The sequence below is a fragment of the Momordica charantia genome (assembly GCF_013281855.1).
Source record: "Momordica charantia cultivar OHB3-1 chromosome 10 unlocalized genomic scaffold, Mcharantia_2.0 BLBB01000010.1, whole genome shotgun sequence".
Taxonomy (NCBI): Eukaryota; Viridiplantae; Streptophyta; class Magnoliopsida; order Cucurbitales; family Cucurbitaceae; genus Momordica; species Momordica charantia.
In genome coordinates, this window is record NW_028275158.1 from 12,786,520 (window position 1) to 12,800,230 (window position 13,711).

The 13,711-nt window shown below is 45.3% G+C and overlaps 2 protein-coding genes across 2 annotated transcripts; both read right to left on the bottom strand.

The window, feature by feature from the left end:
- Nucleotides 1-1,420: 1,420 nt before the first annotated feature.
- LOC148208576 (uncharacterized) lies at nt 1,421-1,852 on the bottom strand. Its single transcript, XM_088119113.1, has one exon. It carries the CDS (start codon nt 1,850-1,852, stop codon nt 1,421-1,423), a length of 432 nt encoding a protein of 143 aa, XP_087975239.1.
- Nucleotides 1,853-3,150: 1,298 nt separating this feature from the next.
- On the bottom strand, nt 3,151-4,346 carry LOC148208577 (uncharacterized). Its single transcript, XM_088119114.1, has 2 exons — nt 3,797-4,346; nt 3,151-3,455 (listed from the first exon to the last, which is right to left on the bottom strand). The coding sequence occupies exons 1-2, from the start codon at nt 4,344-4,346 to the stop codon at nt 3,151-3,153; spliced, it is 855 nt and encodes a 284-aa protein (XP_087975240.1).
- Nucleotides 4,347-13,711: the final 9,365 nt, after the last annotated feature.

The following is a 13,711-nucleotide window of genomic DNA, read 5'->3' on the forward strand; positions in this document are numbered from 1 at the left end:
ACGTAGGTACCGATAGTCCTGCCGACCCTCCGCAGGAGTAGACAGCCTCCGCCTTCTGCTGCTTCTTTTCATTTTATCATCACTTTTATAATCAAAGTACTGTACCGAGCCGAGGCATATATACCTCGGCTCTTCATCGAACTTTCAATTTTTAATGAAAACAAACTTAGCTCAGACTTGAGTCGTTCTCTCCGAGGTCCCTATACTTAGAGAATATTAAAATTTCAATTTTAATTTTGGTCTCGTTATCTGAGTTTCTCAAGTCTTGATAATTTCTTACCTACACAACGGCTTACGAGCCGAACAATTCAGCTCGGTGGTGTGTATTTGGGATAACCAGGTTCCTACGAGCTGACCATTGCTTCGCATGTTTGTCGAGCCGAACAATTCAGCTCGGTGGTGTGTATTTGGGATAACCAGGTTCCTACGAGCTGATCATTGCTTCGCATGTTTGTAAAAATATAACTTATTGTTGGTCGTTTAGCATAGGTCATACCACGTAGTCTTCCTTGGCCCCCATTTGACGTAGCTCGGTAGTAGTAACAACTCTAACGAATAAAGTCAAATTTTGCACAAGTCATTGGAGATCGGCTTTCATTAATAAATGAAATTTTACACGTCGGATTACACACATCTCATTGATAATAAACTCGCAAATGCTCGGCGTTCCATGGGTGGGGGAGTCGTCTCCCGTTGAGGTCGGACAGCAGATATGCTCCAGGTCGGGGTATTTTCAAGACTCTGTACAAACCTTCCCAGTTCGGCTCGAGTGCACCGACATGCTGCATTACCTTCTTGAGGACGAGGTCTCCAAGTTTGAACGTTCGAACTTTCACTCTGGCGTTGTAGTACCGAGCCAGACGGTTCTGGTATTCTGCTAGCCTAAGCTGGGAGGGAGATATTTTCTCCTCGAGGAGGTCAAGATTCACGAGTAGAGCTTTACTGTTGGCTTGCTCATCGAAGTTCTCAACTCGGGGCGTTGGCATGCCAACTTCCACAGGGACGACGGCCTCCGACCCGAAGGCTCGGCTGTATGGCGTCTCACCAGTAGATCAGCGGCGCGTAGTTCGGTAAGACCACAAGACCTCGGTAACTCTTATGCCCACCGACCTTTCAGAGATTCCAGCCTTGTCTTCAGACCACGCTTGATGATCTTGTTGATAGCTTCAACTTGCCCGTTAGACTGTAGATAGGCCGGCGACGAGCTGAGGTGACGTATGTCGAGCTGTTGACAGAATTGATTAAACCGAGCACGGTCAAACTGCTTTCCATTGTCGGTAATGATGGCGCTCGGTATACCGAACCGACATATTATGCTATTCCATACAAAGCTGACGACCTTCTTCTCGGTGATAGATGCCAGAGGTTCCGCTTCCACCCACTTGGTGAAGTAATCTACAGCTACTATGGCGAACTTCAACTATCCCTTCCCCATCGGTAGTGGGCCGATCAGGTCTATTCCCCACTGAGCGAAAAGCCAAGGGCTCAAGATCGGCGTAAGCATCTCCGGGGGTTGTCTCAAAATGCTCGCGAAGCACTGGAATTTGTCGCATGTTTTGGCGAACTCCTTGGTGTCGCGTTCAATCGTCAGCCAATAGTAGCCCTCGCGGATGACCTTCGAAGCCATGGACCGAGGTCCTCCATGGTTTCCGCAAACTCCTTCGTGAATCTCGCGCATAACATACCTCGCCTCCTCTGGGTCGAGGCACCACAGCAATGGTAGGGAATATACCCTCTTGAAGAGCTTGCCTTCTTGCATCAAGTAGTGAGCAGCTTGGCGTTGGAGCTTTCTGGCCTGGCTCGGATTAGCAGGGACTGAGCCACTGACCAGGAAGTCCTTAATCGGGTCCATCTATGTATGCTGAGTTGATTGGACCTCCATCACCTCAGGCTGGTCGATGGATGACTCGGCGAGTATTTCAACTGGAACTGTTCTCGGTAGGTCGGTCTTGTATGCCGAGGCTAGGCGAGCCAGTGCGTCGGCGTTGGAGTTTTCGGACCTCGGCACCTGTCGAATCACATAGTCCTCAATCTGGGCGAGGAGCACTCGGGCTTTGGCCAGATACCTCTCCATACGAGCTTCCTTCACTTGATACTCCTCGGTAACTTGATTGACGATCAGATGGGAATCCCTATGGCGACCTTTAGTCCATTTATCAATGCCTCGTACTCGGCTTCGTTGTTGGAAGCTCAGAAGCTAAACCGGAGTGCGTACTCGAACCGAAGACCACCGGGGCCGAGGAGCAGCATGCCTGCCCCACAACCTTTCTCATTAGATGAACCATCCACGTAGAGTGTCCACTGGTCACGGACATCGCCCCCTTGTCTGGGTGGGGTCAGCTCGGCAACAAAGTCTACAGCTGCCTGACCTTTCAACGCTGTTCTCGGCTCGAAGGCGATGTCATGCTCACTGAGCTCTAGGGCACACTTCATCAGTCGACCCGACGTTTCGGGCTTGTAGAAAATCTGCGTCAAGGGGAAGTTTGTTAGAATGATTATCTTGTGCGCCTGGAAGTATGGTCGTAGACGTCGCGCCGAGATTACCAAGGCTAGAGCCAGCTTCTCAACACAGGGGTAACGAGCCTCGACCTCGGTCAACGATTTACTTGTGTAGTAAACAGGGCTCTGCCGTCCTTCCGCCTCCCTGATAAGTACTGAGCTCACTGCATTTTCCGACACTGCTAGGTACAGGTAGAGTACATCGCCAGGCAGCGGCTTGGACAACAAGGGAGCCGAGCTGAGGTACTGCTTCAACTGTCGAAGTGCGGCTTCGCAATCGTCGGTCCATTCGAACCGCCCCTTTTTCCTTAGTGTTTGAAAGAATGGGTGGCACTTGTCAGTGGAGCGAGATACGAAGCGATTTAGGGCTGCTAGTCGGCCATTCAACCTCTACAGCTGCTTAATATTCCTCGGTGCTTCCATCTCAAGGACTGCTATTATCTTGTCCGGATTTGCTTCAATGCCATGTTCGTGGACCATGAACCCGAGGAACATTCCTGACGAGACCCCAAAGGCGCACTTGCTCGGGTTGAGCTTCATCTGATACTTTCGAAGCACGCTGAATGCCTCTGCCAGGTCAGCTAAATGGAAGCTCGTCTGCTTACTTTTTACCAACATGTCGTGCACATATACCTCCACGTTGCGTCCGATCTATTTGGCGAACATCATGTTGACCATCCGTTGGTAGGTCGCCCTAGCATTCTTCAGACCGAAAGGCATGACGTTGTAACAATACAGCCCTTGATCGGTAACAAAGGCAGTATGCTCTTGGTCGGACGCATGCATCCGAATCTGATTGTACCCGGAGTAGGCATCCATGAAGGAGAGGAGTTCATGCCTTGTCGTTGCGTCGACGAGTTGATCTATTCGAGGTAGGGGAAAACTGTCTTTCGGGCACGCCTTATTGAGGCTCGTAAAGTCAATACAGACACGCCACTTGTCGTTTGACTTTTTAACTAAAACAACATTAGATAACCACACGGGGTAATGAACTTCTCTTATGAATTTAGCTCGTAGCAACTGCTCGACTTCTTTACAAATTACATTACTTCGCTCGGCGTCAACAGGCCGACGCTTTTACCTCACAGGCCTATAGCTAGGACTACATTAAGCCTATGCACCATTATACTTGGGTCTATGCCCGGCATGTCGTCATGAGACCATGCGAACACGTCAGAATTTGCTTTCAAAAAACCGACGAGCTCTTCTTTTACCTCGGCCCCCAGTCTGCTGCCGACGCTGACCTACTTTTCTGGCCCCAGTAGGGGGACAAGTTCTAGCTCTTCAGCCGGGGTACCGTGGCTCGGCTCTGGTTCGTCGGCACGTGGCTCTGCCGCGTCCGTGACCGCTGCACAAGTGGCTGTTCTCTTCATCGTGGCAGCGTAGCATTCTCTGGACATTTTTTGCTCACCCCGGACTGTCGCAATTCCGGCCGAGGTGGGGTACTTCAAGACCAGGTGGTAAGTGGATGGAACTGCACTGAGATCATGAATCAAGGGCCGACCAATTATGACGTTGTACACAGAGCTCCGATCTATCACGACAAATTCTGCAACCTTAGTTACTTGTTGATCTCGCTCGCCGATGGTAACAGGGAGCGAGACACATCCTTCCGCGCTGACTGACTCCCCTGCAAAACCAACCAAAGGTGTCGGGCTAAGCCTCAAGTGTTTCCTCTCCCACCCCAGGGCCGTGTAGGTCGAGAATGATAAGATATTGGCCAACGCTCCACCGTCGATAAGAACTCTTCTCACCTTCACGTGATCTATGAGTGAGGCGATAACCAGGGCGTCGTTATGGGGCATGTGCACTCCTTCACTGTCTTGGTCATCGAACAAGATCGGCATCACAGGCTCCTTAGGGTACGAGGTACAGACCTCGTGTGCTGCCTCCCGAGCCAGAGCTTTTCTCTTCTGCCCTGACTGTCTGTAACGCCCCAGGATTTTATATAACATCCTAGGCAACGCTAAATAATTCACCTGGCTAACCTTAGCTCTAAACACGAGATAAGCAACTCCCTGGGAAAATAATTTAAATGAAATAAAGCTTCGACTCCCATACGTTCTATCAGAAATATAAATGTCATAAACTGTCAGGACTTCGCCCTCCGTGGGCAATTTAAAAACAACAACATCTCATATCCGCCTCAGTGGCAAAAATTCTTAAATAAATAAAACAACCGTAACCTAACCTCCAACGACAACAGTGACACGTTTACCAGCATCATCCATAACAAATAAGGTAGTTCTAAAGAATACAAAATTTCCTCATTGGTCCACACCTAGCAATAACGTAAATCTCAATGCTACTCGTACCCATCGACCCTTCCCTCTATCCTCACTAACTAGGCTAGTGATCCCTCCCCGGTCAAGCCCTCTTCACGTCAACACCGCGGTCGACCCTGTTCACACCTGAAAACATATAAGGGTAAAAAAAAAGGGGGTGAGTACGTAAGGTACTCCGTAAGTAGCACTTCCTAACTAGCACAAAAATCATGCTCACAGTTACGACATATAGAATAAAACGATAGCAAAGCAATTAAATAGGCAGCGAGAGATAGCGAACAATAACTTGACATTTACATACAACAACCATGCGTCGGAACTACCAAGACTACAACCCATGATTCACTAGCCCTTGTCTCATAGTACTAAACCTTCCTCTACGCCTCCCCCCCTGTGATACCCCCCCGCTTAACTTCTCGAGGCATGACGGCTCTTGACATTTATTCCCAAGTTACCGCACCCCCTCCTTTTATAGTACTTGATGTTCGACCTTGCCATTTATTCCCAAGGCCTAATACCACTACTTCACAAGCACCACTCTACTGTAATCCCTCAAGCCTAACTCCTCGAGTCGCATTGACCCTTGACATTTATCCCCAAGGCTTCAATACTCCTCTACAAAAACTTGACGTTCGGCCTTGCCATTTATTCCCAAGGCCTGAACTGTGCACCGGTCCTTGCCATTTATCTCCAAGGTACCGATGACTTCCCAGCGTATTGGTCCTTGACATTTATCCCCAAGACCCCAATACTCGTTTACAGAAATTTGACGTTCGGCCTTGTCATTTATTCCCAAGGCCACTGCTCAAGGCTTTGAACCTCCAAGCGATTTATATGCATTTTCAGGTCAGAACCCATAGTTAACGGACTATCAACCCGTCCCTTTACCCTTCACCCTTCACCACTTCACTAACCCTCCCATAACCACCTACAGGTAAATTTCCCATATTCAAAATCACTGCACCGTTTACAAGCATGCTTTTCCTCGTAATAAACAAAATACATCCACAACTCACAACCAGAACAATATAAACTAAATTATCAGTTTAACAATAAGAACAGGAAGCATGTTTCCTCAAAAGTGTTCAATAATAGAAAGACGGCAACAATCAAAACTAACAATCCCTACATGCTCAATTAAATTATTTTAACAAGAAAAACAGCATCAAAACCATTCCGTTAACGCTAAATAACGCACGCACTCGCCCCCTGGTGCTTCTTACACAACCACGTCTTTAAGTTTGCGTCGATCTCACACCTAAGCACCAAAAACAGAAAAATACAGCAATTTAAATGTACTGTTCAGCCTTCGAAAACGACTCTACGAAGGTTCAAAGGGCTCATTACCGCAAAACGACTTCGTGTAGGTGTGGGTAAATTAGATCTAGCTTGCAAATGTGTGGGTAGCATAAATCGGGCTTCGAACGGATGAAGATAATCGCCGAACACCACCAAAACACTGCTGTCCACATTTTTGCAGCAGCGAAAAGTGCCCAAAACGACCTCCAACGGCTTCGTTTTGATGTCCGTTACTACAAAACAACTTCGATTAGGTGTGGGTATTCCAAATCGATTTCATTTGGATGTGGGTAATCCAAATCTAACTTCGAACAAATGTGGGTCAAAGAAAAGTTGCCGGGTTTCACGGATCTAAGCTATTCGAGGTTGTTAGGCTCGTTGGATCCGAGAAGGGACGCCTCGAAAACAGCTTCACCTGTATTGATGCCGCCTACAGCTGCCCGAACGTCACGCGCCGCCGCTGCCCGTCGCACGCCGCTGCTGCCCGTCGCACGCTACCGCCGTCTGCCGTTGCCCAACGCCGTGCTGCTGCAGCCTGACGCTGCACCTGCTGCTGCCGACACCCGCACCTGCTGCTGTCCGACTGAGGGGGCCGACATCGGTGCTGCTTCGTCGGAGAAAGAAATCCGGATGGGGGGCTGGCGGCTTCAAACGAAAGGGAAGTGTGGAAGAAGATGAGGAAGGAGAACAAGATGGGCTAGGGTTGTTTTGTTTTAATTCCCCTTTTTCTTTTGTTTTGCAGCATATAACTCACTTGGGCTAGTTTCTTTTGTTTAAGGCCCACTTACCCAATCACTCCTTGTTAACAAAACCAATAATATAATTTCGTAGTTGGTCCAATGGCCCAGAGCAAGTGTCACTTAGTAGCGGAATCCGTACTAAACCATAACTTAATAAATACTACACGCTACTAACTCACCACTAAATCTGTAACAATACACACAAGCCGAGATGTCACACTTAAATTAAATGAAGATCACTGATGAATCAAATAAAATAAAAAATGAAATAAATCAATAAACAAAACCTATTTTTTTATAAAATTTTCCAGAACTCGGGGCAAGCTAACCTGAGTAACGCGGGGCGTTACACTGTCCCCCGCTCGGGCCCCCATGGATGGTATTTATAATGGCGGGACGATCTTCCTTCCGCCTCGGTGATGGTGACTTCGCTCGCTTCTCCTCCCGAGCCGACCCCTCTGGCTCTGCTGTCTCACACCTGCCGACGTATTTTTCAAATAACCCCGCCGGATAAGATCCTCGACCTGCTCCTTCAGGTGGAAACAGCGTGAAGTGTCGTGGCCGTGATCCTTATGGAATTGGCAGTAGAGTCGCTTGTCTCGTTTCCCTAGAGGTCGGCGGAGCTTTTCTGGGGCTGCGAAAAGCGCCTCCAGGTCGTTATCTTCGGCCGCCGTGTAGATCTCTGCGATTGAGGCATTCAGTGGAGTAAACCTATTGAACTTCGACCCTCTACCGTCTGAAGGGGCTTTCTCGTCGCGACGGCCTCTACTCTTGTTGTCGTCGGCCCGCCGAGACGAGCCCCAACCATGGCTGCGTTGCTTCTTGGGAGGAGGGGATTTTTGGTTCCAATCTTTACCACGGTTGCTTCGCCGGGCTCCATTGGATTTCCACAACTCCAAGCCGTCAATGTACTGGCGAGCTCTAGCGAGCATCTCGTTCAGGGAGGCCGGTGGTCGGGTTCCGAACTCTATCGTCAAGTTCCTGTCGTTCAAACCCGTGGTGAAGTACATCATGGCGATGTCATCGGTGCAACTTACCACTTTGACATGCTCGTCCATGAATCGAGCGATATACTCCTTCAGAGACTCATTGTCTCGTTGCTTCACTGTTCCGAGGTGAGAGGGCAGCAATTTCAACAACTGTCGAGCTGAGAACTGGTTAATGAACCACCTCCTCAGCTGTTGATAACTGTCGATGGACCGGGGCTTCAACTGTGAGTACCACAACCTTGCCGAGCCTTCCAAGGCTATTTGAAACGCTCGGCACTTCATGGCGTCGCTCGCGGCCAGAAAGTCCATCTTCCTCTCGAACACCTTCACGTAAGAGATCGGATCTCCAGACCCGTCGTAGGAACTCATGATCGGGGCCTTGAACCTCGGTGAGATAGGTGCGTCCAGGATTGCCTGGGAGAAAGGCGGTTCCTCTTGCTCGGCCACGCGGTGCCGATCTACAAGCTCGCACTGCCGCTTGAGATCTTCTATCTCCCTCTGAAACTGATCTCGGATGAGGTCCACTTCAGACCGGAACGAATGGTCAGCGTGGGAGGACCTCTCTCGATCGTCGACCTCTCGGCTTCCCTCCTCGTCGTCGACCAGGTACTCCCGATCTTCGGGCGCCACCGCTCGTCGCCTTGGCGTCCCCTCACCTCTGCCCTGACGGGCGTTGTAGCTATCAAAAGATGCCAGGAGAGTCCAAATTGGTCGGACCATCGGGCGTCGGTCCTCAACCCGGCTGTCCTGCCGAGGGTGGTCACATACCTGCGCTCCCAGGGCACCGCCTGTCCCCACCCGTTGTGGCCTTTGGGAGGGTGCTCCAGCTTGGGCATCCCTGGGAGGTCGGAACTGATACTCCGTTCTTTGGGTCGGATGCATCGGCCCTTTTCCTCGAATGGGATCCCTGGAGACCGAAGACCAGACACCTCGCTGCTTCTCTCGACCGCTTCGAGCCTTGCCTTGACTTCTGTAAGCTCGGCGATCACTTTAGCTACCATGACGGGGTCCACACCTGCGTCGGCACTTGCCCCGGAGCGCGCACCTGTGTTCCCCCAACCGCGGAGGCGAGGTGCACGGGGCGGCAATCCGTTCCTCTGAGGCTGTAGTGGCGGAAACTGATCTGAGGTGAGGTAGAAGTCCCAGATTGCTACGGGATCGGATGTGGCCGACCGACCTCCATTTTCCTTGACCACCCCCGCCTGGGGTCGTCGTTCGATGACAGGAGTCCCGGCCATCTAAGAGTACGTGAGTCGAGGATGGGCACGAGAAGTGGCAGCATCCCTCATCGGAGAGCGAATTGGTGAAAGTTGAGATCGTGACTGCTGGGAGCGGGTTTGGGCCATTGGCTCATATTGCAAAAGGTGAGACTAACTTCTAGATGTGTCGTCCCCACAGACGGCGCCAACTGTTTGACTCGAAATTGCTGAGCTCAGATGTAACCTAGATCGGAACGTTCAGAATGAACTATGGCCAACTGCCCAACACCTTCTTAGAACACTCTTGAGACCTGTAAAACAAAGTTAGCACTCCGACTAGCAAGTCAGTTCTAGTCTGAGCTAACTTCCCGAGTCGTTAAGGCTAAGGTTTCTATTTATAGAAACTGGGCCCGACAGGAGTTCTGACACACCCTAAAATCGCGGCGTGTTGTCGGGTACGGAAGGGACATTGTTACAGACTTTGTCTCAGGTCGGCTCGACACTTTAGGTCCTACCCTGTCTGTCGACCTGAGTACTTTGGAGTCAATTTCTATATTTTGTCCGCGTGTTCATCCAGCTCACATTTTCGATCACGACACGTGGCAGGCTAGGATTCGCATCCAACATCGACAAAGAGGAAAAAAGATATCCCCTCATCGACATGTCGACCTCATCGACGTATCAATCGACATTTGAAATATTAATTACAACAATGCTTAAAAGAAACGGGAGCCTAGAAGAAACATTGGTTTTGCTGTGAAAGTAAGGACAAGACAATTGTAAATGCTGCAAAGGTGAACGAACATAAACTTAAACACATAAGATGGTGTTGACACACATGGAGGAAAGCAAGGTTCAACTAGACGAATCTCCAATCTCATATATGCCATGACAAGTGCTGTAACATGCTATCGAATATATTGACTTATGTAAATTTGAGCAACTTACTCCACGGTTTGCCCCTCTCAAAGATCCATGGAGTCAGGGGCGGATGTACATTGGGCCCGCCTTAGACAATATTGAATAAATATACAAATTATGTACAAATATTAGTGTTTTGACTAATGACCTAGTGGTTTAGGTACTTTTTCTTGCCCCTACTCATATTTGTTGTACAAATATTAGTGGTTTGGACTAAAATACACTTTTAGTGTTGAAGGTAAAGGTCCTTGGTGTTAACATTCCGTTATTGACACTAACATAATGCTGACGTGACATTTATGAGTTTAATATATATTAATTTTAATTATGTTTCATTTTCTCTCTCTTTTTTCTCTCTCTTCCCATATTCTTCCCCTCTCTCTTCCCTCTTCCCTCTTCATCCTTCTCATTCTCTTTTCCCCTATTCGCCCCTCTCTTTCGATCAAATCCTCGATCGAACCCCCGATAAACCCTCGCACTTATACTATTCTTCTTCGCCCTTATTCTCACAACAACAACAACAGAGTTGAATCCTCAGCCTTCCGAGAGTTTAGATTGTGCCAAGCACTGTTGGCTAGTTTTTCTTCCCCATGGATAAAAAGGCTTCAAAATGAAATCCCTATGTCCGAACAAAATAATGAGAAACTCAGATTTTGTGGAAAACAGAGCATTTTCATTTATGACCAGAGAAATCGTAAACAAGAGAAGTGTACTAGAGAAAGAGAGGGGGGGGGGGGGGTTCGAAAGTTTGAAGACATGGAAGGCGTTTGGAGCTTGGGGGAGTTGCATGTATATGGAAAATTTAGGAACTGGTTAATGATGGAGAAGGGAGAGAGAGGAACAGGAAGTGACAGAGAATAATTGGGGTACAAATCTAACTCTCTCTCTCGATATACGCTGCTATTTTATGCTTTTAATTATAATTTTAATGGCTTCCTTCTAATTTAAAAAAATCTTGAAATGTTTCCATTTTAATCTTGCAATTAAGTAATAGGAATTTTTCATGTGGGATGGAAAGGAATAGAGAAGCAGGCGGTGAAGGATGAAGAGGGAAGAGAGAGGGGCAGAATAGGGGAAGAGAGAGAGAAAAAAAGAAAGAAAAAATGAAAAAAAAAATGAAACATAATTAAAATTAATATATATTAAACTCGTAAATGCCATGTCAACAACACTAACTGAATGTTAACACCAAGGACCTTTTAAAATCATTTTCTAAAATGTCACGTACACTAAGAACCTTCAAATTTAGGGACTAAAAGTGTATTTTATTTTAACTCCCCCTCTTCGAATTCGAGTCTCCCGCCCGCCCTCAAATAATGAATTTTTTTAACTCCTTTATTTAAGTAATATACTGCAAGTTTTTTTTTCTTTTTTGTTTATTATTTCAAGTTTGATCCTATTTGTTCTATATTCATTAGAAAATCTTGTTTTATGTCTTAATTGAACAAATTTAATTCTATAATTATTAGTTTGATCTATAAATATCGAGAGTTTTGTTTATCTTGAACTTTAAAAATATATAATCGGTCTCCAAATTTTTAACTTTGCATCTAATAAATTCTCAAATTTTTTATTTTATGTTTTTGATAGATCCTTAATCTATTAGATTCTTCTTTAAATTCAATAATTATTAGTTCAAACTACCATTTTTTTTTTATTTTTTATAAAAGAGGTTCTGATGTCAATAAGATCTGTATAGATTGTACTACTGTTTTTATGAGTTCAACTGATATGAACCAAGGAGCTCTCTTTGTCATGCCTCATGGACCAATTACAAGATCAAGAGCTCGAAAACTTCAACAAGCCTTACTACTTCGTGTCCAAGCGTTCGTGAACTCGACACGAGAATTAAAAGGAAGATGTGCAAGAAGTTGGAACTATGCACTTCAATTTGGTGCAAGTTATGCATTTTTAAGTGTTTTTAAGGCAAGTCAAAGTCTACTTGGTCAAGGTCAAAGTCAACTCCATCAAGACAAGTCCAAGACAACTCATTCAATTCAAAAACCAAGTCAAACACTCACATCCCTCATTATGGACGAGATTGCACTTATTTTGGTTGACTTTCCATGTTCTTAACCTTTCATTTGCTTGTCTTTTTATTTCTTGTAAGTTATGTCTTTTCATTTACAAGTCTTTTCATTTCTTGTAAGTTACAAGTCTTTTCATTTGCTTAAGACTTTTCATATGGCTTGCTAGGATGACTATATATAACCTTGAGATGTCTTGTTGTAAACACAAAATTTGAAGTTGAATGAAAAGTGAGTTTTCTCATTAGCTTGGTTGAGAGATTTATCTCCCATTTCTTGTGCAATTTCTTGTGTCTTTAGAATTTGCATGTTAGGATCATTCAAGCGGTGTTGATCATACCTCTTGTGGAGTGATTCGAATCACGAGTTTAGAAACAAGTTTTCTCTACTCTTGATATTGATCATCAAGGTAATCCGTTCTAAAACTTTTCCTTGGGTTGATTCCATACTTGTTTTCGGGGTTTTTGGGATTGAGTTGTATGGGTCTTGTTCGTTAGCAAGGTTCTTAGATCCAACTCTCAAGGGTTTCTTAACATCAACAATGTATTAGTTCAACAACTTATTGATATATAATTTTTTTTATATAATCCCCTAACATAAAGTTTTGGATATACAATTTATACTTGTAAGATTCAAAACAAAGATCGTAGGTCATATTTACTGAATTTTATATAAAGCCCCCCGAAAAAATTTTCTAGATCCGCCACTGCTTGAAGTGGCTCGTAAACAGTGTCATATCTCTATGTCTTCTTTTAGTCACCTTCCTCTCTTTAGTTCTACCTTAAGATTTACAAAAATCAAATAAGTCATCTCTCAATCAACTTATCTAATTTTTATATCCCTTAATTCAGTTCTGTAACTTTGCTCTCTCAAGTTCGATTGTGGTCTATACACTTGTCTAGAATGAATAAACACTAAGGATGAAGCATAGAATTAAGAAAACATCGAGTTATTATAATAAAGAAACACTACAGCATTCTCACAACATAAAAGAAAAGGTTCATTGCCTAGTTAAACATAGGCTTAGCTACGCCCCATTGAATAATAATGATACAAGATGAAGTATAGAAAAGCATTAATCAACTTGGAAGATGAAAACAAGTCCCCTCTGTCGAAAAAACTACAAGATTCTCCCAACAACTCAAGCTGTAAGAAAAGCAAGATTGTGTCAAAAATTGCCTTACATATATGTCTCTTGAATCTGTAAATATTCCCTTTAAGGGAGATCAGACTTCTCTCAAATATCGTCTCTCAATGATGGAAGAACTATCTCCCAACTCTGTCTCTCTTCGATCTCTCCCTGGAGTTACTCTTCTATTGCCAACCTCTATGTAATTTGCTAGTAGCTTGATTATGGTTCTTTTTAGACAAGTATGTCATATATATTCATCACTTTGTGTTCCCATTGATTCCTTGTGCAAGAAGAACTTTCCTTTTCTATTGTAGATTTACAGATCTGGTGCAAATTTGGTAAATCATAGTGCTGCAGCATTTCAAATATAAAGTGCAATTTATTCCCACAATATAGCGTGACTCCTCTCAGCATTCCTAAAAGTATCTATACTTGATAGAATTTTGTCAACTAACTTTAAAGTATAATGCTTTCACAACATATCCAATGTTTTCACAACATATGTCTTCAAATCATGCAATACACTTCAAGTCCAGAAATATTTCATTCTAACTAATTATATCATCATAACTTCTCTTTTCTTTGGAAAATAATGGTATAAATAGAGGATTTATTAACTC